At 45.9% G+C, this 21,862-nt stretch overlaps 1 protein-coding gene and 1 pseudogene across 6 annotated transcripts in view; both read left to right on the plus strand.

Annotated features, from left to right (window-relative positions):
- SRGAP3 (SLIT-ROBO Rho GTPase activating protein 3) overlaps positions 1-21,862 on the plus strand; it is a 336,629-nt gene that overhangs the window by 272,557 nt on the left and 42,210 nt on the right. For 4 of the 6 annotated variants that reach the window (XM_078075648.1, XM_036096155.2, XM_078075653.1 and 1 more), the window contains 4 exons: positions 796-993; positions 9,373-9,457; positions 16,128-16,155; positions 21,099-21,201. In XM_078075648.1, the coding sequence (XP_077931774.1) occupies positions 796-993; positions 9,373-9,457; positions 16,128-16,155; positions 21,099-21,201 (414 nt within the window). The remainder of the gene's footprint in view (positions 1-795; positions 994-9,372; positions 9,458-16,127; positions 16,156-21,098; positions 21,202-21,862) is intronic. The other 2 variants (XR_013449094.1, XM_036096156.2) reach the window with 1 other exon arrangement.
- Positions 5,351-6,439, plus strand: LOC118538288 (glyceraldehyde-3-phosphate dehydrogenase pseudogene; annotated as a pseudogene).

The raw sequence follows: 21,862 nt of genomic DNA on the forward strand, positions 1-21,862 counted from the left end.
CAGTGATGCCCGCTAAGTCAGGAACAGTAGTCAGGGAGCTCTGATGTCACCAGGAGGTGACATTTCAGTTGAGATCTGAATGACAAGAAAGACTTCGGGTGACAACAATTTAACAACGAATGTAGACACAGTCTCCCCCCTCACTGTTTTTGGAGTGACCCTCCATCAAAGTATAGGGCACAAGTCAGTGAAGGGATGTTGCGAGGTCAGGGCTCGTGTGCTCTGCATGTGTAGCCTTCTGTGGGTCCCACTTGACTCCAGGAGAGAAGTTGGAGTCCTGGAGGACTGGCTCAGCATGTGTCTTCCTCATTCTCTTTTCTCAGTCAGCCTTTTGATAAGTCAGGGGCGGGTAGCCAGAGAGCCTGTCCACTGAGGCTGGCCCCTCATCCTATCTAGACTTTGTCCCCTCTTCTCTCTGGATGAGCCCTGAGAGTATTTCTAATGTCATCCCTCTTCAAGAGACCTGCCTCCCATAGAAGGAGCTAGTTTGGGGCCATATAATCAGGAAAAGAAACAAACCTAGAAACCCAGGTTCCTTGTTCGTCACAACATTCTCCAAGGTTCTCCTCAGCAGAAGCAATCCAATAAAATGACTTTAGATTGGGCAATGTGGGTTCTCACCCCGGCCAGCTCCCTGGCCTTACTTTTCACATCAGTATAATGGGAATGATCGTCTTTGTCCTGCCCACCTCCTGTAGGCTTTACATGGAAGAAATAAAGTGGGCAAAGGGACTTTGAGGGGTCAAAGGTGTTCCGAGGCAGAAGGGTTTTTGTTGACGTGCTGTGTTTCTCCAGGTTAGGAAAACCCTGGATGCCACCATGCAGACCTTGCAGGACATGCTGACCGTGGAGGACTTCGATGTCTCTGATGCCTTCCAGCATAGTCGATCTACAGAGTCTGTGAAGTCGGCTGCCTCCGAGACCTACATGAGCAAGATCAACATCGCCAAAAGGAGAGCCAACCAGCAGGAAACAGAAATGTTTTATTTTACAGTAAGTGGCGTCTTGGACCCAGAACCCACTGTCTGCTGACCTGCTGGCAGTGACTTTTGGGGAGCAGCCCAAGCTAGTGGGAGCCAGCAACACCACATGAATCAGTGAGAGCTAAAACGTTCCCAACATGCTTCTCAAATTAAGGTGTCTGGCTTGGCTTTGTAAAATGCAAAAAAGTGAATTACCAGTGGGGAGCATCAGCACTGATCCTGGATTAATGGTTATTACAGCTAACCTAGGAAAAAAACCAGAGAGTTGTGTTCAGTTAAGGTGTGAGGAAAATGGCAAATGGAGCCTGGGGGAAGCCCCAGGTAACAGCCCTAAAGTTTAGTGTATGGTTGTCATGTTGAGGTGTCTTAAGTTGGGGTGTGGGCTTTGGAAACCATGCCCTGGGGGATCTGTGCAAATTGCTGGTGAGTTGTAAGCCCTTCATGTAAAATCCCAGATCACTTACATTCCATTCGGTTGGGGCAAGGAAGAACAAGGATAAGGGGCCTTGGGGCTTTAGTTCAACATGTGTTTAGTGAACATAGAATTTGGGGGTTGTAAGGGACCTCAAATCTTCTATCTGTTGCTTGATCTCGTTCAATCATATTCCTACCAAGAAGTCATCCAGTCTCTGCTTGAATAGCCCCAGGATGAAAATTTCCCTCCTTCCCCAAATAGCCCTTTTGTTTTGGCCTCTGGCTGGCTGTAGATATTATAATGTCTTCCCTCATCTCTGTTATCTTCAAAAATCTGCTTCACTAGGATTTCTGGTCATTGATCTTGATCCTATTCTCTGGGGCAACCCAGAGAGACTAATTCCACAAGACAGTCTCTGGCTTGCTTGTAGGGAGCTGGGTTTTCATGTCTCCAGGCTAACCATACCTGGTTTTGTAAATCCTGCCTCATTAGCTTTCATTTTGAGTGGCCTCAGCGCCCTAGACTCTTTGCCAAACATGTTCCTTTTGTTGATGCCTGTTCTAAAGTCAGCAGCGGTCTGACCAGCACAGGATAGAGCTAACCTTCCACCTCCTTCTGCCCTAATGCTTTTCATATGTCCTAAAATCATATTCTTTTTGTTTTGTTTTAAAAATTTTAATTCCAATATAGTTAACATGCAGTGTTAGATTAGTTTCAGGTGTACAATATAGCGATTCAACAATTCTATACATTACTCAGTGCTTATCAAGATAAGTGTGCTCTTAATTCCCTTTATCTGTTTCACCCATTCCCCCCCCCCCCACCTCCCCTCTGGTAACCATCTGTTTGTTCTCTGTAGTTAAGAGTGGTTTTTTGCTTGTCTCTTTTTTTCCCCTTTGTTCATTTGTTTTGTTTCTTAAATTCCACATATGAGTGAAATCATATGGTATTTGTCTTTCTCTGATTTATTTCACTTAGCATTATACTCTTTAGATCCACCCATGTTGTTACAAATGGCAAGATTTCATTCTTTTTTTTACGGCTGTGTAATATTCCATTGTATGTATATGTATGTGTGCATATATATACATATACATGTATATGTGTGCATGTGTATATATATATATATATATATATATATATATGTATACCACATCCTCTTGATCCACTCATCATCAGTGGACACTTGGGCTGCTTCCATAATTTGGCTATTGTAAATAATGCTGCAATAAACATAGGAGTGTATATGTCTTTTCGAATTAGTGTTTTTGTATTTTTTGGCTAAATACTCAGTAGTAGAATTACTGGATCATATGGTGGTTCTATTTTTAATTTTTTGAGGAACCTCCATACTGTCTTTCACAGAGGCTGTACCAGTTTGCATTCCCACCATCAATGCACGAGGGTTTTTTTCCACATCCTTGCCAACACTTGTTGTTTCTTATGTTTTTTATTTTAGCCATTCTGACAGGTGTGAGGTGATAGCTCATTGTAGTTTCAATTTGCATGAGTGATATTGAGCATTTTTCATGTGTCTGTCAGCCATCTGGATGTCTTCTTTGGAGAAATGTCTGCTTATGTCTTCTCGTTTTTAATTGGATTATTTGTTTTTTGATGTTGAGTTGTAGTTCTTTATATATTTTGGATACTGACCTTTTATCTTTTAGTTTTATTGATTGTTTCCTTTGCTGTGCAGAAGCTTTTCATTTTGATGTAGTCCCAATAGTATCTTTTTGCTTTTGTTTCCCTTGTCTTAGGAGACACACCAAGAAAAATGTTGCTACAGCTGATGTTAGAGATATTACTACCTGTGCTCTCTTCTAGGATTTTTATGGTTTCAAGTCTTACATTTATGTCCTTAATCCATTTTGAGTTTATTTTTGTGCATGGTGTAAGAAAGTGGTCCAGTTTGATTCTTTTGCATGTAGCTGTCCAGTTTTCCCAGCACTATTTGTTGAAGAGACTTTTTCCCATTGTATATTGTCTCCTTTATTGTAGATTAATTGAACATATAATTGTGGGTTTATTTCTGGGCTCTCTATTCTGTTCCATTGATCTATATGTCTGTTTTGGTGCCGGTACCATACAATTTTGATTACTATAGCTTTATAGTGTATCTTGAAATCTGGAGTTATGGTATCTTTAGTTTTGTTCTTCTTTTTCAAGATTACTTTGGCAAATTATTTGGGGCCTTTAGTGGTTCTATACAAATTTTAAGATTATTTGTTTTAGTTCTGTGAAAAATACTGTTGGTACTTTGATAGGGATTACATTAAATCTGTAGATTGCTTTGAATAGTGTGGACATTTTAACCATATTAATTCTTCCAATCTATGAGCATGGAATATCTTTCCCTTTGTTTGTATTGTCCTCAGTTCTTTCGTCAGTGTTTTATGGTTTTCAGAGTATGGTTTTATGGCTTTCACCTCCTTGGTTAAATTTATTCCTAAGTATTTTATTTTGCGATTGTAAATGGGATTGTGTTCTTAATTTTTCTTTCTGCTACTTCATTATTAGTGTATAGGAATGCAACAGATTTATGTATATTGATTTTGTATCCTGTGTCCTTACTGATTTCATTGATCAGTTCTAGTAGTTTTTTGGTGGAGGCTTTAGGATTTTCTATATACAGTATCATGTCATCTGCAAATAGCGAAAGTTTTATTTCTTCCTTAACAGTTGGACACCTTTTATTTCTTTTTGTTGTCTAATTGCTGTAACTAGGACTTCCAGTACTATGTTGAATAAAAGTGGTGAGAGTGGACATCCTTATCTTGTTCTTGATCTTATGGGAAAAGCTCTGTTTTTCACCATTGAGTATGATATTAACTGTGGGTTTTTCATATATGGCCTTCAGTATGTTGAGGTATATTCCCTCTAAACTTACTTTGGTGAGGGTTTTGATCATGATTGCATGTTGTGCTTTGTCAAATGCTTTTTCTGCATCTATGTTTTTATCCTTTTTCCTATTGATGTGATGTATCATGTTGATTGATTTGTGAATATTGAACCATTCTTGCAGCCCAGGAATAAGTCCTACTTGATTGTGGTGAATGATTTTTTTTAATGAATGGTTGGATTTGGTTTGCTAGTATTTTGTTGAGAATTTTCGCATCTCTGTTCATCATTGATAGTGGCTTGTAGTTCTCTTTTGGTAGTGTCTTTATCTGATTTTGGTATCATAGAATGAATCTGGAAGCTTTCGTTCCTCTTCTACTTTTTGGGATAATTTGAGAAGAACAGGTATTAACTCTTCTTTAAATGTTTAGTAGAATTCACCTGTGAAGCCATCTGCTCCTGGACTTTTGTTCGTTGGGAGTTTTTTGACTGATTCAATTTCATTGCTGGTGATCAATCTGTTAAATTTTCTATTTCTTTCTGATTCAGTTTTGGGAGGTTATATATGTCTAGGAATTTATCTATTTCTTCTAGCTTGTTCAATTTGTTGGCATGTAATTTTTCATAATACTCTATTATAACTAAGATTATATAGATATATAAATATACATATGTTTAATATATATATATTTTTAAAGTCAGTATCAGTTAAATCTCTATTCCCTACGTACTGTCATTAAACCAGGCTACCTTCCTCCTAAAGGTGATGTCTTGGGTTGGTACCAATTAGATCCCCTCTTGATGGATTTAGTTCATGGCTCCATACTGTCAAGATCTTGTTCCGGTTGTTCAACATATGTGCTGTGTCTTCAGACCTTGTGTTGTCTGCAGAGTCAGTGAGTATGGCTTTCACACCTTAAAGTTTGTCAAATAAAAAAACCAGGGGGTATGCCAGGGCCCAGGCCAAAGACGGAGTTGTTTAAAACATGCCATGGCTGATGTTGATCCACTAATCAGCATTTTTAGCTTGTGGTCATTTAACTAGTCACAAACCCACCCAGTTCTGACACCCAGCTCCACCTTGTGATAGGCCTTGTTGAATCCCTTGTTAAAAACACGGATAGCGGCTCTCTGCTCCTCCCCCTTCGACAGATAGCCGCATCTTCTGGTGCAGTGCCAGCCGCATCCCCGAGACACGATGGTGAAGGTCGGAGTGAACGGATTTGGCTGTATTGGGCGCCTGGTCACCAGGGCTGCTTTTAACTCTGGCAGAGTGGATATTGTCGCCATCAATGACCCCTTCATTGACCTCAACTACATGGTCTACATGTTCCAGTATGATTCCACCCATGGCAAATTCCACGGCACAGTCAAGGCTGAGAACGGGAAGCTTGTCATCAATGGAAAGTCCATCTCCAATCTCCAGGAGCAAGATCCCGCCAACATCAAATGGGGTGATGCTGGTGCTGAGTATGTTGTGGAGTCCACTGGGGTCTTCACCACCATGGAGAAAGCTGGGGCTCACTTGAAGGGCGGGGCCAAGAGGGTCATCATCTCTGCTCCCTCTGCCGATGCCCCCATGTTCGTGATGGGTGTGAACCATGAGAAGTATGACAACTCTCTCAAGATTGTCAGCAATGCCTCCTGCACCACCAACTGCTTGGCCCCTCTGGCCAAGGTCATCCATGACAACTTCGGCATCGTGGAGGGACTCATGACCACCGTCCACGCCATCACTGCCACCCAGAAGACCGTGGACGGCCCCTCTGGCAAGCTGTGGCGTGACGGCCGAGGGGCTGCCCAGAACATCATCCCTGCTTCCACTGGCGCTGCCAAGGCTGTGGGCAAGGTCATCCCTCAGCTGAATGGGAAGCTCACTGGCATGGCCTTCCGTGTCCCCACCCCTAACGTGTCCGTCGTGGATCTGACCTGCCGCCTGGAGAAAGCTGCCAAATACGACGACATCAAGAAGGTGGTGAAGCAGGCGTCAGAGGGCCCCCTCAAGGGCATCCTGGGGTACACTGAGGACCAGGTTGTCTCCTGCGACTTTAACAGCGACACCCACTCCTCCACCTTCGATGCCGGGGCTGGCATTGCTCTCAACGACCACTTTGTCAAGCTCATTTCCTGGTATGACAATGAATTCGGCTACAGCAACCGGGTGGTGGACCTTATGGTCCACATGGCCTCCAAGGAGTAAGAGCCCCCTGGACCACCAGCCCTAGCGAGAGCAAGAGGAAGAGAGAGACCCTCAGCTGCTGGGGAGTCCCTGCCCCAACTTATCCCCCAAAACACTGAGAATCTCTCAACCTCCTCCGTTTCCATCCCAGACCCCCTGAAGAAGGGGAGGGGCTTGGGGACCCCTACCTTGTCATGTACCATCAATAAAGTATACTGTACTCAGCCAAAAAAAACAAAAAAAAAACAAAAAAAATACGGATAGCATTTCCTCAAGCATCACTGTTTGACTTTGTTGTTTTCAAGAAAGAAAATGAAGCTGGTCTTAGTGAGTCAGCCCATGCCAGTTTCTGGGCTTCAGCACTTCCACTGAGGACCTACTGTGTGTACAAAGAGAATTTTATGGGTTACAAAGATTAAGTAAGGAGTGTGTATGAATATTAATTCCCTTTGGCAGCAGAAACAAAGAAATCTGGGTGGTAGAAGCAGAGAATGGGGTCTGCATGCTTGAACTTAAAAGACAGAATTCACCGATGTTCATGATTAAGGGTCATGGATGTTATATTTTAATTTTAATATTTACTCTATTAATCTCGTTGGTGAGTACACTTCATGACCTGATGTTGTGACATTATCTTAGGCATTTTTGAGGACATAATATTCCTTTTAATGCAAACATCAGTACAATCTGATGGCATTCTTTCCATCATGAGTCACATCTGAAGCCCAGATGAAGCTTGGAAAAAGTAGGCAGAGTTCATGGGCCCCAGAGCCCTGGGGTATAGTTTCCACTAACCAGTGAATAACCCACCAAGGTGTGTGTTCCGTGATTGGGATTCGAGCTTCAACTGCCAGGGGCAGCAGGGCATGATGGAGAAAATACCTGCTCAAAACTCAGCTCTGCTTCTTGTGACGAATTTTTAAACATGGGATAAGAGTAGAGGGTGTCAATACTGGAAGCATCCAAGAGAGCCTGGGGGAGGGAGAGCAGTTATCACACTGAAGTATGCATTTGAATCATGTAGGAAGCTTGTTAAAATGTAGGTTCCCAACATACCACCTGCCCTGAGGTAGGCCCTGGAAATTTGAACACGTCTGAGCCTCCATGGTGTCTTCTTCAGGTGTAAAATTAGGGGTTCGACTCACAGTCTTCTTGAGCAGGAATCTGCTAGTCAGTCGGGGAGGAAGCCACTGGCCTGCATCACACTTGGAGAAATGCTGCTGTCAGGAGGCAGGGGGTCCTCTGCTCAAGGCGCTACACTAAGTGGCCACAGCTCTGAGCTTCTGTCTCCTTCTGGTTAGAATGGGAATGATGATGCCCCCCACCTTTGCTATCCAGGTTTGTGATGCAGACCAAAGGTACAAGCCTGAAAACTGCTGAGTGCTCTACAGGTACAAGGGGGACTGGATCTTAGTAACCAGAAGACAAGGTCCTAGGAACCAGAGACTCTGGCTGAGGAGAGAGGACACCACCATCTCCTGCCAGCCCCACTGTTCCAGAAACCTGCCAAGTTGGGGCCAGGGTGGGGTGACCCTTGTCTTATCTGAGCACATGTCAGCCCCCACCCCATGGGCCTTTACCCTACAACTGCCTTCCAGATGCTCCTTTACAGGTCATATTGAGGTGGTCCCAAGCCGCTGTGGTTCACTTGTTTGCTCCTCTGCACCCCTTTCTGAGCCTTCTGGCTGGGGATAAAATGGATTTCTTTGTGAGAAACTAGCTGGCAGCTCTGGGGCAATCATACCACCCTGTGCCTTCATTTTCAGGGCATTTGCAATTGCTGTTCCGTCTGCTGAGAACGCTCCATCCCCCATGTGCCGGTGTGTCCCCACACGGCCCCTCCCTCCCCTCCTTCGGGCTTGGGTTCACAGGGCAACTCTGCCATGAGGTCTGCCCTGTTTGTAGTCCCCCCATCCCTGCCTAATTTTTATCCACAGCATTCACCAGCAGCTGACCAATTGTGTATTTTACTTTCTTTATTAGCTTGTTGTCTCTCTTCCCTCTCTTCTGTGTCAACCCCCACGAAGTTTCTCAGCACTGGCTCTATGCCAGGCACAGCGGTAGGCACTGGGGGGCCGAAAACCAACTGGGTGTAGACCCCGCCAACAGCGGCTCACAGTCTGGCAAAGACACACCCCAGCAGAGGGGTTTCCGGGCCTGGGTTTGGGTGATACAGGGTGGGCCAAGGAAAGCTGGTACTTGTGTAGAGAGAGGGGTGGCCGAGGCCCAGCTAGATTTGGGCGCAGGTAGATGTGTTTCTGTTCTGGTGGCTCCTGTCCATCTGTTCTGCTCTGACATGCATTGTGCTTGACAAGACCCCTGAAGGAGAGGCAGCCTGGGGGCCCCAGGGACCCTGGGCAAATCAGTTCCCTATACCAGCCTCACCTGTCTCCTCTGTAAAAAGAAGGAAATTTTGTCCCCCAATGCAGTTCACGTTATTTTAACAGGAATGTCTGTAGGGGCCTGCAAAGCCCCTCCTCCTTCCGAGTGGGGCCAGATGAGAGAAAGGCTCGTTAGGAGGTTCCTCTGTGACGGATCTGATAAAGCGCTCTCGCCTCAGCTGTGTGCTTCCAGAGACGGTTCCTATTTTTATTGCTCGTGACCCAGAAGCACAGCAGAGCCTGAGGACTAAAGAAGCTGTCTGCTAGCCCACCCCCTCCCCGCTGCAGTCCTCACCTGACAAAGCGCCTTTCATCACTCACATTGCCCCCGAGCTTTCTTTGTGTTCCCCAAACTGGCCTGAAATGCGTAGGCCGGGACAGCTTGTTCGGTAGAGCTGGGGTCTGATGGAGAAGAGTAGAGGGGCAAGTCAGAGGCCCCTCTTTTCCCCATGCTGGGGTCCTGGAGGGCGATGCCATCTCCTTTCGACCTCCTCGGTGCCCAGAGGTTGGTTCCAGGGGTGGAGACCGTGTGACTTGCCCCTGCAGTCTGTAATGCCCATGTGCCTTGTCTTACAGAAATTTAAAGAATATGTGAACGGCAGTAACCTCATCACTAAGCTACAGGCCAAGCACGACTTGCTCAAGCAGACCCTGGGTGAAGGTGAGTTGGTTGGGGGGCAGAGGCCTGTGAGGAGTGCCTGTTTTGTTGTGGCCCCTTGAGCTGTTGCACTTGGGGCTCTTGGCAGAATGAGGCCTGGTGCCAGAGCCAGTGGGCAGGACGGGGCAGGCTGGTACAGATGCCAATAGGGGTCTAGTCTGGCTGCAGAAAACATGGGGAAACCAGAAGTGTTAGTTTAGGTTCTGGGGGAGGGTCCAAGGCAAAGTGATGAAAGGGGTCCCCAGTAGGAAGGGAGTGGGAATCCAGGAGCACAGAGGTCCGCATGGATGCTTGTCAGCAGATGCTATTTGCCAGGAATACTAGTGGAGTGCCTGGCCAGGAGGCTTGGTCCAAAAAAGAAAACTCCATATATGGAAGGCAAAGTTTGGTCCTTGAGGGATGTGGGGAGTAGGCTTAAAACTACACAAAGTCTTCCAGTGCCAGTTGGAATAAAATCCCAGCGCTCTCGCCGTACGTGAGGCCTCACATTGTTTGCCCTCTGCCTGTTTCCCTGAGCTCATTTATCATTCTGTACTCCTTTACTGTGCTCCAGCCCCACTAAGCTCCTTTCTGCCCTTCAAAACTCATCGAGCTTATTCCTGCCCCAGGGCCTTTGCATCTGCTGTTCTCTTTGCCTGGAATGCCCTTACCCCAGATCTCAGTATGGGTGGCTCCTTATCCTTCAGATGTCACTTCCTTAGTGGAGACTGTCCTTGTCACCCAACCTCAAGAAATCACCACCTCTGTCCCAACACTCTCTCTGATTTTCTTCATCTCACTCATCACTATCCTATTTATTATTTGTTCATTTGCTTATTATCTTTGGTCACACCCCCACCCCAACAGTATCATATCTTCAATTGGAGTAGGGACTTCCTTATTTATTTTGTCCACCCCTTTATCTCCAGTGCGCAGAAGAGTACCTAGTCACAGTACGCACTCAGTTAATGGTCACTAAATGAATGTTGCATGGAAAAGTCATTAGGACATAACTAGGCCCCAAGGTCAGGGATGGTTTGCAGCAAATCCTGGTAGCCCTGGAAACTGATGTGTGGCTCCTCTCTGAGGGGAGGAGCTGACCTAGGGTTTCTGAAGTTGCTAGATGCTGCTTGGAGCCCCACATCCAGATATATTCTTGTATTCTGTTGGCGAGGGCAATTGGCTGAACGATGTGTTCTACCTAAAGGAAAAAAGGCATGGGGTCCAGGAAATAGGAGACCAACATGAGAGAGATGAAGGGAATTTCCAAGGTGATGATGCCAGGAGATCCCAATATGACAGCCTGAAGCAGGCCTAGAGATCACCTGAGTTTTTCAGGGAAGGAGGAGTGTGACAGATGAGAGTCAGAGTGGGGCATGGGGCTGGCGCTCATTGGCCGTTGGGGGTTTGCCACCCACAACGTGTCCTTGCCCCCCACTGGATCACTCTCTTCTCCAGAGGGGTGCACATTCTAGTGGCTGTGCCCTGGCCACCCAAGTGTTCCCTGATGCTGTGCAGTCGGCACCAGTCCAGTGGGTAGCTGGAATCTGCAGAGGCTTGGCATTTGTGAGCCCCATGCTTTAGAGGAAACAGTGAGAAATTAAACCATTTCCCAGCCCCAAGGCTCTTATAATCTAGTGAGGAGACAGTTCACAAATTCATAAAAAATCAAAAGCAGTAACATTAAGTCACACAGAAACACTGGTTGAATTGCCAGATGAACAGGACAGACTCTGAGGGTCTGAGCCAGGAGAGGAAGGGATCACCATGGGCCCAGAAGAGCCAGAAAGGCTTCAAGAAAGATGAATAACTAGGGTTTGGAGGAAAAACCAGGGTTTTAAAACTAATATCAGTAGAATTTTTTCAATCGGCTTTATTGACATGTAACTTCCATGCAATAAAATCTACCTATTTTGCGTAGAAATCAGTTTTAAAAAACATACACCCAGATCACGATATAGAACATTTCTGTCACCCCAAAAGCTCCTCTGTATCCCTTTGCAGTTAATTCTCCCTCCTCTGCCCCAAGCAACCACTGATCTGCCTTCTATCAGCAGAGATCAGTGTTGTGACTTCTAGCTGGGGAATTTCTGGGAGTGATGGAAATGTCCTGTATCCTGATTTGGGTGCTGGTTGGACACGGGTACATACATTTGTCAAAACTCATTGACTGGGGGTGAGGGTGGGGAGGAGTGAGTTGCAATGAGCTTTTTCTTCATTTTCCCTGACACCCCACTCCATTTTGCCCATCCCTGACATTGCCACATTGGGCCAGGTGAGTGGGACTGCAGAGGAGTAGGGCAGCGAAGAGGGCACCAAAGCAACGAGAATGGAGGGAAAGGGAAGAGCCAGAAAGTCCTAGAGAGGAGCTCAGATGGGGACAGGGGCAGTTCCCACAACTAGCGTTGAAGAGGAGGATTAGTTTATGGCCTCAGAGCCATGCACCAAAAGGCAGGTCCATGTGCGTTGGTGGCTACTTGCATTTTCAAAATCAGGTGCCCTGGATTTAGAAAACCAGATTTTCTTTTTAAAAATAAGATCCCAGGGTGCCTGGGTGGCTCAGTCGGTTAAGCGTCTGCCTTTGGCTCAGGTCATGATCCCAAGCTACACCTTGCTTTGAGATGTGATTTACCAGTCCTCCTTCTGAGTTTTAGGCTGAATAGCAATGAAAAACTGCAGGAAAATGCAGCTTCTGAAGTATAAGGGTCGCTAAGAAAGAGCCATCGAAAAGAATCTCCAGAGTCCTGTTCCCTAATAACCCAGCCGTGGAAAAGCCCCACTGTGCTTCTTTTGAAAACTGGGATGGGCCTTGTTAGACTGGTCAATTCTGGAGAGGTTTTGCATTTTAAAAAAAAATAGACTTTGTTTTAGGGATGCCTGTGTGGCGTAGTCGGTTGAGCATCTGACTCTTGGTTTCAGCTCAGGACATGATCTAAGGATTGTGAGATCGAGTCCAGCGTCGGGATCCACGCTCAAAGTGGAGTCTGCTTGGGATTCTGTCTCTCCCCCACCCTCTGCTCCTTCCCCCGCACTCTTTCTTTCTCACTCGCTCATAAACAAACAAACAAACAAAATCTTTAAAAATAAATACATAAAATAGAATAGACTTTGTTTTAGAATAGTGTTAGATTCATGGAAAGGTTGCAAGATAGTACAGTTAGTTCCCATACACTCCACGTCCAGTATTTCCTGCTATTGACATCAGTGAGTATGGTGTATTTGTCACAAGTAATGAACACTGGTACATTGTTATCTCTAAAGTTAATGAATTACCAAATTACTAAAAGAACGGCAGCTGAGACCAAATCTTGAGTCGCTTTTGTATCCCCACTGCCTGATACAGGTAGATGTGGATTCTTAGGGCACTGGGTGAAAGGGGAAGACGTGCACTGACTTAGATGGGTCAAGTGCTTGCCCACTGGGCAACGGGGGCATGAAAAAATTGCACAGGCCAGAGCAGGCTCAAAATCTCAGCTCCTTCGTCCTTCGGAGTGTCAGTGGATGATTCACCTCTACCTGCACATACTGACTCTTCCATCCAGTAGAAGGCTCTTCCAAGAGTGGGCTGGGGTGGGGTTACACCTGCGTCAGTGGCCCTTTTATGTCCTCAGAGGGCTATTTTGTATTGGGAGGGACACTCTGAACATTTTGGAAACAGGTGAGAAATACGGGGCCAAGCAGAATATTTTGATTGAGAAGATACAAGGTTGTTGTTTTTTTAATGAAGTGTATCATGTAATCCATTTCTCTCAAGTACTCTTGACAGCATAGCTCAAAGCCACAAGTTAGAGGAAACAGAAGCACTCGCTTAGAAGCAAATTTTTTTTAACATGATTGATCCCAGACACACAAGTCAAAATGCTTCTAGGTGTCCTGCAAATTGGCATTCCTTGTTGTAAATGTCACTGGCACGTCTTGGGAACAAGAACACACCCGTATATGCCCTTGGCTGTTGCTATGCTGTTTTATTGGCCAGAGGATTCTTAGTTTATTATCATGTCTGAGTTTTAGATCTCTGACCTTTTTACTGCTCCGGGTAGTCTGTAAGCTCCAGGGTTTATACCCAAGATACGGGTGGCTTTTCAATTTACTGTAGCCCCTCAAGAATGAATAGTGCATTGTCTATAAAAGGGACGGGACATAACCTTTTCAGACCAAGATTTAATAGCACATTACAGAGCCAGTGTCCACCAGGACCAGACAGTCTGACCTTCTGAAAATGACTGAACCACTGACTATAAAATATATTTTTAAAAATCCCAACAGGTTTCAGAAGGTAAAGGGTAGAAAATTTTTGATTTCTGAGTTAATAGAAAAAATATACATATAATATTTTATGAATTTTTATATTGATATAATTTGAAATTATATTTTTCATGTATTAAGTTAAACACAATATGTTATTAAAATTAATCTCACTTATTTCTCTTCACTTTTTGTAACACGGCTGCTAGAAATTGTGGCTTCCATTACATTTCTTTTTTTTTTTTTTTTAAAGATTTTATTTATTTATTTGACAGAGAGAGACACAGCGAGAGAGGGAACACAAGCAGGCGGAGTGGGAGAGGGAGAAGCAGGCTTCCTGCCGAGCAGGGAGCCTGATGCGGGGCTCGATCCCAGGACCCTGAGATCATGACCTGAGCCGAAGGCAGTCGCTTAACGACTGAGCCACCCAGGCGCCCCTTCCATTACATTTCTATTGGACAACCCTGGCCTAGACGTTCTCTGCTGCACCATAGCAGGAATGAAGTACTGAATCGTGCTGTGTGGGTGAACCCCAAAAGCGTATGCTAAGTGAAATAAGCCAAATGCACAAGATAGCATGATTCCATTTTTATAAAATGTCCAGAATAAGCAAATCCATAGACACAGAGAATAGATGAGCAGTTGCCGTAGGCTGGAGATGGAAGGGGGGGGGGAGGTCACTGTGAATTGGCACAAGGGCTCTTTTTCGTGTGAAGGAAATGTTCTAAAATTGAATTGCAGTGATGGTTGCACAGCTTGACTATTTACTAAATAATTGAACCATACATTTCAAATGGGTGAATTTTATGCTCTGTAAATTATACTTCAACAAAGCTGTTAAAAATAAAAAAGAAGGCAGTGACTAGGAGTCTGGAATTCCAGGGAAATGGAAGATCTGGAGATAAGAGTAGGGAGTCCTTGGTAAGCACTTTGGTCATGGTCAGGCAGATAAGGTATGTAGAAAGAGATCTGGGTACACCTCCTGGGGGCATCCCATCATTTAGAGGTTAGAGGTTGGGCAGATGAGAAGACAGCAAGAGAAACAGAGGAACAGCCTGTAGGGCAGGAGGGACACTTGGCAAGTGTGGAGTCATGAAAATCAAGGAGAAAGCTTTGTAAGAAGAAGAAGGGCGATTCACTGAGTTGTTGCCCAGAAGTCAGATAAGAGCAGAGAAGACAGTGGATTTGTCCACACAGAACCGGCAGTCTCTGTGGATGGTGAGGCCAGAAGCCAGCCTCAGTGGGGTGAGCGGGAGGAAGCAAGAGGGCTTCCTAGACAGCTCCTTCAGCAAGCTTTGCTGTAAAGGAGAGAAATGGGGATGGAGTTAGAGGGAGAAAGGGGGCCCAGGGGAGGTTTCAAAGCTAGATTATACATATCCAGAACATGTTTATAGGCGGATGGAAATGATCCAGAAGAAAGGAGATTGGTGATGGTTGGGGTGGTGGGGGGTACTTGCAGAAACAGAGCACCCGAGAAGGGCAGAGAGGCTGGGACTGAGAGCATGCGGAGGTCTGGGCCTTGACAGAGTCAGGATGCTTCTCCGGGGTACCGGAGAGGAGAGGAGGTAGAGAGTGAATGAGCAGGCACAGGTAGGTGGGTGCGTCTTAGGGAGGCATGCCAAGACCTGTCTTACTGATTTTCTTCTCCAGTGAAGGAAGCAAGAAGGTCTTCAGCTGAGAATGAATGCAGGAAGGGTTGGAGTGGGGGGGTGGCTGGGTTGAGGAACAACAAGAGGTATCTTATATCTGTTGCTCTTCAGGGCCAAGTCTATGATGGGTGCTCAACCAACCTTTCTTAGTTTGTTTGTTTTTAAGATTTTATTTATTCATTTGTGAGAGAGAACAAGCAGAGGGGCTAGAGGGAGAGGGAGAAGCAGACTCCCTGCTGAGCAGGGAGCTCCACTTGGGACTCGATCCTGAGACCCAGAGATCATGACCTGAGTCAAAGGCAGACGCTTAACTGGCTGAGCCACCCAGGCGCCCCATCAACCAACCTTTGTTGATATAAAGCAGTGCATGAGTTCTTGAGCTTTGGCACACACAGAAGGGATCACCTGGGGGTGCTTATTAAAATGCAGATTCCTGTCTTCTTAGCTCAGAGATTTCTGATTCAGAAGGCCCATGGGAAAGCTCCCAAATCTGCATTTTTAATAAGGTCCCCACCCCAGAAGATTCTGATGCAAGTGGTGATTTGAAAGTCACTGAAAAAAATATACATGAACAATACAAAATGAAATTTATGTGAGCAGAGCCTTACAGATAGGAGGCCCTGGGGATTTAATAAGACTTGGTTCTTTCCAACAGACCATTTCTTAGGCATAATTCAGTTTCCCATTTCGCAAATAATTAAGTTCAGTTGTTCCTTGTTTTTAGAAAAAGATGAATGTTTGCTGGTTAAAACAACAACAACAAAAAACAATTAAACATCAGTGTATACTTTATTTTCCAGGAGAGAGAGCAGAATGTGGCACAACCAGGTAAGAGTTGGGGATCTTGTTTTTTGCACCTGCTGCCTGAGGTGGGGATGGGGGGTGCAGGAGAGGCAGGAAGGCGGGAAGGTGGGAAGGCAGATGCTGCTGAGAGCTCAGAGAAGCTGGGCTGTTTTTAGAGCAGGATAGCTCTTCCCCAGTGTCTCCAGGATGGTGTGGCTGTGCTGAGAGAGAAGGCTGGCTGTTCTGCTTGTCCTAGCATCGTGCTGGTGAAGCCACGCCCCCTACAGGCCTGTGGTGGGGAGGGCGCCTTTCCCAGCTGCTGTGGGAAAGTGGGGTATGTTCTGTTGGCGCTATCCATCGGGTGGGACAGTAATATATATTGCAGAGTGGCTGAGGACAACCAGTAGAGGCCAGAGGCTGTGGGGTAGCTGTTGACCTGTCTCCCCATCTGTTCTTTGGCTGCTGAGCAAGCTGCCCAGCCCAGGCAGAGGGCCCAGCCTGGGGTCCCCATTTGCCAGGGCTTTGGATTTGGCTCGTATGGCACACATCCGGCCATATGCATGCGCATAGCCACGTAAGCGCGCCCAGATGCCCCTGCTGCCCGCAGCCTGGCTTCAGACCTCCTGGGCACTTGGATGGACTGATGGGGGCGTCCCTTGCTGGGAAAGTAACAAATGGGCAACTTCTGCTTTCTCTCCAGCTTGCTCAACATTACCCTTTGCGCTTTTCCCTGAGCAGACCAGAGCCAGTGAACACTTTCCACGCAGCAGCTGGTAGCTGAGGGGTTGACTTTCAGTGACTGGACCTTTCCTCTACTTTCAGAGTGTTTAGATCCCCAAGCAGCCCTGTTGCTGCCCGAGTTGTTCCTTAGAACCCATGTCTTTCCTTTCAAGTTCCCAGCACATAGTTAGGCCACCGCCCAACACGAGTCGAGCCGGTGGCCCAGAGTCCTGGAAAGCTGTTCTCCTTGGCGAGAGGAAAGATGAACCCTCAGCTCCCTCCTGTTCATCTGGAAGAGAGTTGGCTGGGAAGAGGCTTGGAAAGCTCTGAGGTTTTCACTTTGCTGGGCCCAGGATGGGGGAGACAAGGGGCTTTCCAGAAGCTTAGCTGTGCAGCTGTTCCTCTGGGCCGCGGCAGTTTGGGAATATCAGGATGATTCATAATGCCAGGCGAGGACCTTCCCAGAGGGTCAGCAGATGTGCAGGGTCACTTTCTAAGAACTTTCCAGAAACAAACTCCTTATTTATTTAGTTAGTTAGTTTTTCTGGCAAGAGGATGTTGTCGTAGTCCCCAAACAACAGAAGCCACATTTTACACCAAAGTCTGCAAATAGGAAAACAGATGGGGGACGAGTTGAGCCATCCCTCACTTCCTCCTAATTCCTAGAACTCATGCAAAGGAAGATGATTCCAGCAGATTGCAGGAGAGATCTGTAATCAAACCCTTGGCTAGGTCCCAGGGTCTAACTCAGAGAAAAGTTGAGGGTTTTGTTGGTTTGTTTTTTTTTTAATTTTAAATAAAGCCATCTGAGATGTAGTCTTCCACACCCTCTTTGACCTAGGGCCTGGGAAATGTAAGCTGCGACTACAGACCTCCCACTTAGACATACTACACTAAACTGCAAACCCAGCCATCTGTACTCTGGCCCTTGGCCAAGGTCAGAGGCAACTTTGTTAGTAAACTAAACGCTTTCCCTTACTTCCAAAAATCATTTAAAATTTGTGTGCAATGTGCTGCCAACTTGGAGTGGTTTTTAATTTAATCCTAAAGGCCCCTGGGTGAGATGTTTCTATGCTATGGCTCTCTATATCTTCCATGGTTTCCTGCCCAATGTTAGTGTCATTTTGGATGATCCTTTGAGCAGGTCCCCTCAGCCAAGTTGCTGCTGGCCTGTGTAGACCAACTTTTGGATATGGGCTGCAACACGGTACTTTTTTTCTCATATTTAAGAACCTGATCTTAGAATAATCCCAATTCATAACCCTGTAACTAGATGGTCCAGATGCAATAATGCACTTGGAAAGTGCGTGATAAATGGGACAGCGAGATGCAAACGTAAGGTTTGATTGTGATTATTCTAACTACAGACTGGCTTCCCTAACCCAGGTTGGCTTGTCCCTACGGTCAGGATTAGCGATAAAAGCGTGTGAGAGTTCTTGTCTAAACAGATGCAACCTGACACATACCCACACGCAGCTTCCAAGGGCCTGACTGCCACTGAACTACAGTATTGCCACCATTTTGGATGTTAACACCCACATCTATGGGGTTATCTAGGGAACATTTTAGTCACCATTCTTTTGGTCACAAAATAATTTTGAGGCCAATTCCTATGTTATCAATGTATGTTAATTTTCATCTTGGTTGAAAGACAGAAAGGGGACATTGGTCTCTGGTTTCTCTCTCTTCCTCTCCGTGGCTTTCTCTGTTCCTGTTTTCCCTGCCTCTCTCTTTCTTTCCTTTTTGCTCTGCAACTGAGCAGCAGAAGAGATGGAAGGCTTAGGCTGCCCCACTTTCCTTGGCTGAGCTGCCCCCCTGCTCCCCACTTTGTGCCCCACCCAGCACTTCAGTAAGTCAAAATCGATTTGATGTCATACAAAGTTGGGATAGCTACGTTTCCTTGTCAGAGATTTCCGGTCAGTGCCCAGAACACCACACAAAGAAAGAAATCCCAGTGTGATTTGAGCAGTCCTTTTCCTTCTGGATTGGGCAGGAGAAATGGGGAAAGTATCCTTTTCCCCCTTCATTCCATTTTGTAAACTTAAAGAAAAAAAACTCCTTAAGACTTATTTTAAGAAAACTCTCCAGCTGGGTGTCCAGCCCCTGCACTAAGAATCTCTACTTTTGCTGGCCATGGGAGTTTAATAGATAACTCAGAGCAACTGCTGGGTGCTCTGTGATAAAATCAACTTCCCAATTTCCCACTCACACCAGAATCTTGAGGAGGAAGAGCTGAATTCAGTTCTCAGCTTCAGTCACATATTATTTTATGTGACTCTTAGAAAGTTTCTTAATCTCTCATGGGCTCATTTGCCTTATGTTTAAAGTGGATTTAATCAGTCTTGCCTACCTCACAGGGTCGTTGTGAGGGCATCATGCAGTGTGAGATAAGGAAACCATCCTGAGAATGCTCACAAATAGAAACCCCAAACACTAGAGGAACAGGGTGGTGCAGTTGCTATCCTCAAGTTATTCCTAATCCCAAGATTTAAAACCTGTGGCCTTGTGTCACATTTTTTTTTTTTTTACACTCTCTTTTGGCATTTGGAAACTCAAAAGCAGATCAGTTGTAAGAAGTACCACCCCCACGTACCCACATCCTCAAAAAATTGGTAACTGATGAAAAAGAAATGACATGGACTTAGCTAACCAAATTGACATAGATCCAAGATGGGCTCGAAATAGTCTTGCCTGTTGTTTCTTTTTAAAATTTTGGTCTGTGCTGTTATTTTGGTTCCAGTGTTTGGGTGGCATGATATTTGGATTCAGCTGTGTCTTTGCCCATGCATGTCCTGGATCCAGCAGCATTTGCTCAATACTCAAACATGTAGGAGAAGCTCCTGAGATTTCCTTAGATGGCCGGGCCGCTGACAAGGACAGGCACAACAAGGCCAGTGAGCAGAGGCAGTGTGAATCTCTTTCACCTCGATTGGCTCCACAATCCATACGATTTCTTGCCCATTCACAGAAATCAGTCAAGACTTGGGAGACCAGGTCTTTGCTAGTCACGTGTGGACATTATCTGTACCAGGCTGGGTCCCCACCTTGTTGCTCCCCAAATTGTGAACCAAGCCATTTGAAAATGAATTGCCTCTCTCGGTTAGGGGCCCTCCTCCTAACCTCAGAAAGCCCTTTGCCCTGGAAGGCTAGCAGCATTGAGTCAGGCCAAACTTGGGTGGCAAAAGATGAGCAAATAAGCCAACACAGGTATATGCATGGTGAGCAACGCTGGAAACTGGTCCAGTGTTTGTGGCTGTTTCACTGTTCCTGGTGAACTGTGGTATGGTTTCCCCTCCCTGGAGCCAAGAGTGGAGCACAGGGAATGGAGATCCTAAAGTAAAGCAAGACACTTTCAACCTGACCCAATAGGTCCTCTGCTGGCAAGGGTTAATGGGATGAAATGAGTCCTTGGCTGGAAATTAACAGTCCCTAAGACTCCATCACTGGCCTGGTGGGAAAAATCTTGGCGTTGGAGCCAACGAGGCCTGAGTTTGGGGCCTGGCTCTGCCAGTTACCCTCTTTAGGCCTCAGTTTCTGCCTCTGTAAAATGGGGCTGTCCGTACAGGGTTGAACTGATGTTAAGTGTGATAATGGATTTGAAAGTGCTTTAATCAAAATTGTATTTGACTACAGCACAGGATGTAATCATCACCCCGGGTCACCCGGGGACCCCAAAAGAGCTGTAGCCTCCCTCCAGGCATCAGTTATCTTCATCTCTAAAATGAGAATAATAATTGCCTGGCTCTTAGATCAATGCAATAAAGATTAGTCAAGTGCATTTGAAATGCCAAGAGGCATTAGAAAGATCAGTGCCCTGGTACATTGGGAGTTGAGACTTGGTTATGAATTTAAGCCAAAGTAATGAAAATTAACCCTTCCAATCATCACTGAAAGTCTCTTGCTTTCTCAGGCTGCAGATTACATCTCTCTCCCCTGGTTCCTCCTCCATCTGGTCAGCTTTGCGGGATGACAGCCTCTGATTGGAGTTGCAATGGTTTCCTGGATACATACTATTTCCCCGCTGTGAACTAGAATGCATTTGTGTAATACGAGCGTTGCTCCTGCCTGACATTGTGGGAATTAAATTAAGATTCCCCTTAAACATCCAAAGGCCTTCAGATGGAGCATTGGACACCAATGTGCTGGGGGTTCAGGGGTTTCCATTTGCATTTTGTGTTCTCCTTCAGTCATGGGTTTTAAGAGCGTCTTTCCCAGTTGTATGTTTGCATTGGTTGCTTTCTTGATTTCTTTTGTTCCGTTTTCCCTAGGCCCCCCTGTCTTCCCCCTAAACCACAGAAAATGAGGAGACCTAGGCCTCTCTCAGTGTGTAGCCATAAACTATTTAACGGCTGTATGGAAGCGTTTATTAAGGTACTTGCTGGGGAGCCACGGAGTCCGCGAATGCGCCCAATGTAATGGCAGCCTTTCTCTATCTCCTCCCTTTGGCCCACAGCCCTGCCCCGACCAACCAGAACTTTCAGTCCTGCCCTGAACCAGGCCCTGAGGCAACCTAGTTCCTCACCGCAGCCTACTCTTACCTTTAGTCAGGACTTCAAAGCAGAGCTGCTTTTGTCTCTGACCAGTTGATCCTAAGTGCTTTCCAGTGATCCTCAGCCCCAGGGGAGGGATAAGATCCTGATGAAGCCCATGAAGTCCAAGTGGGGTTGAAATGCCAGCGCCGTGGTCCCTGCCAGCCATGTTCTCTTGCTTCAGGAACTGCGGTCCTAGCTAGCCCCAGGGACAGTTCGAGAAACCACCTTACCACGCTTCGCATCCACGCCTCCCAAGAAGTGGTTGGTTGGAAGCAACACAAAGAAAATCCCTGCGGGTAACAGTGGGTTTTTACACAAGTAATTTTTTTTTTTTTGGTTGAGAATATACCGACAAAGAAAACACATATAATTTTTAAGAGAAAACTCTCCCACCTTGTTTTGCTTCTTGAGGTAGTCCCTTTAGAATTCCAGGTGAACCCTGTACATCCTGATTTAAAAATGAAAGTGTTTCAGCCCAGTGAGTTTCTCTTTTTCTTGCC

Source organism: Halichoerus grypus, chromosome 1, assembly GCF_964656455.1.
Source record: "Halichoerus grypus chromosome 1, mHalGry1.hap1.1, whole genome shotgun sequence".
Lineage (NCBI taxonomy): Eukaryota > Metazoa > Chordata > Mammalia > Carnivora > Phocidae > Halichoerus > Halichoerus grypus.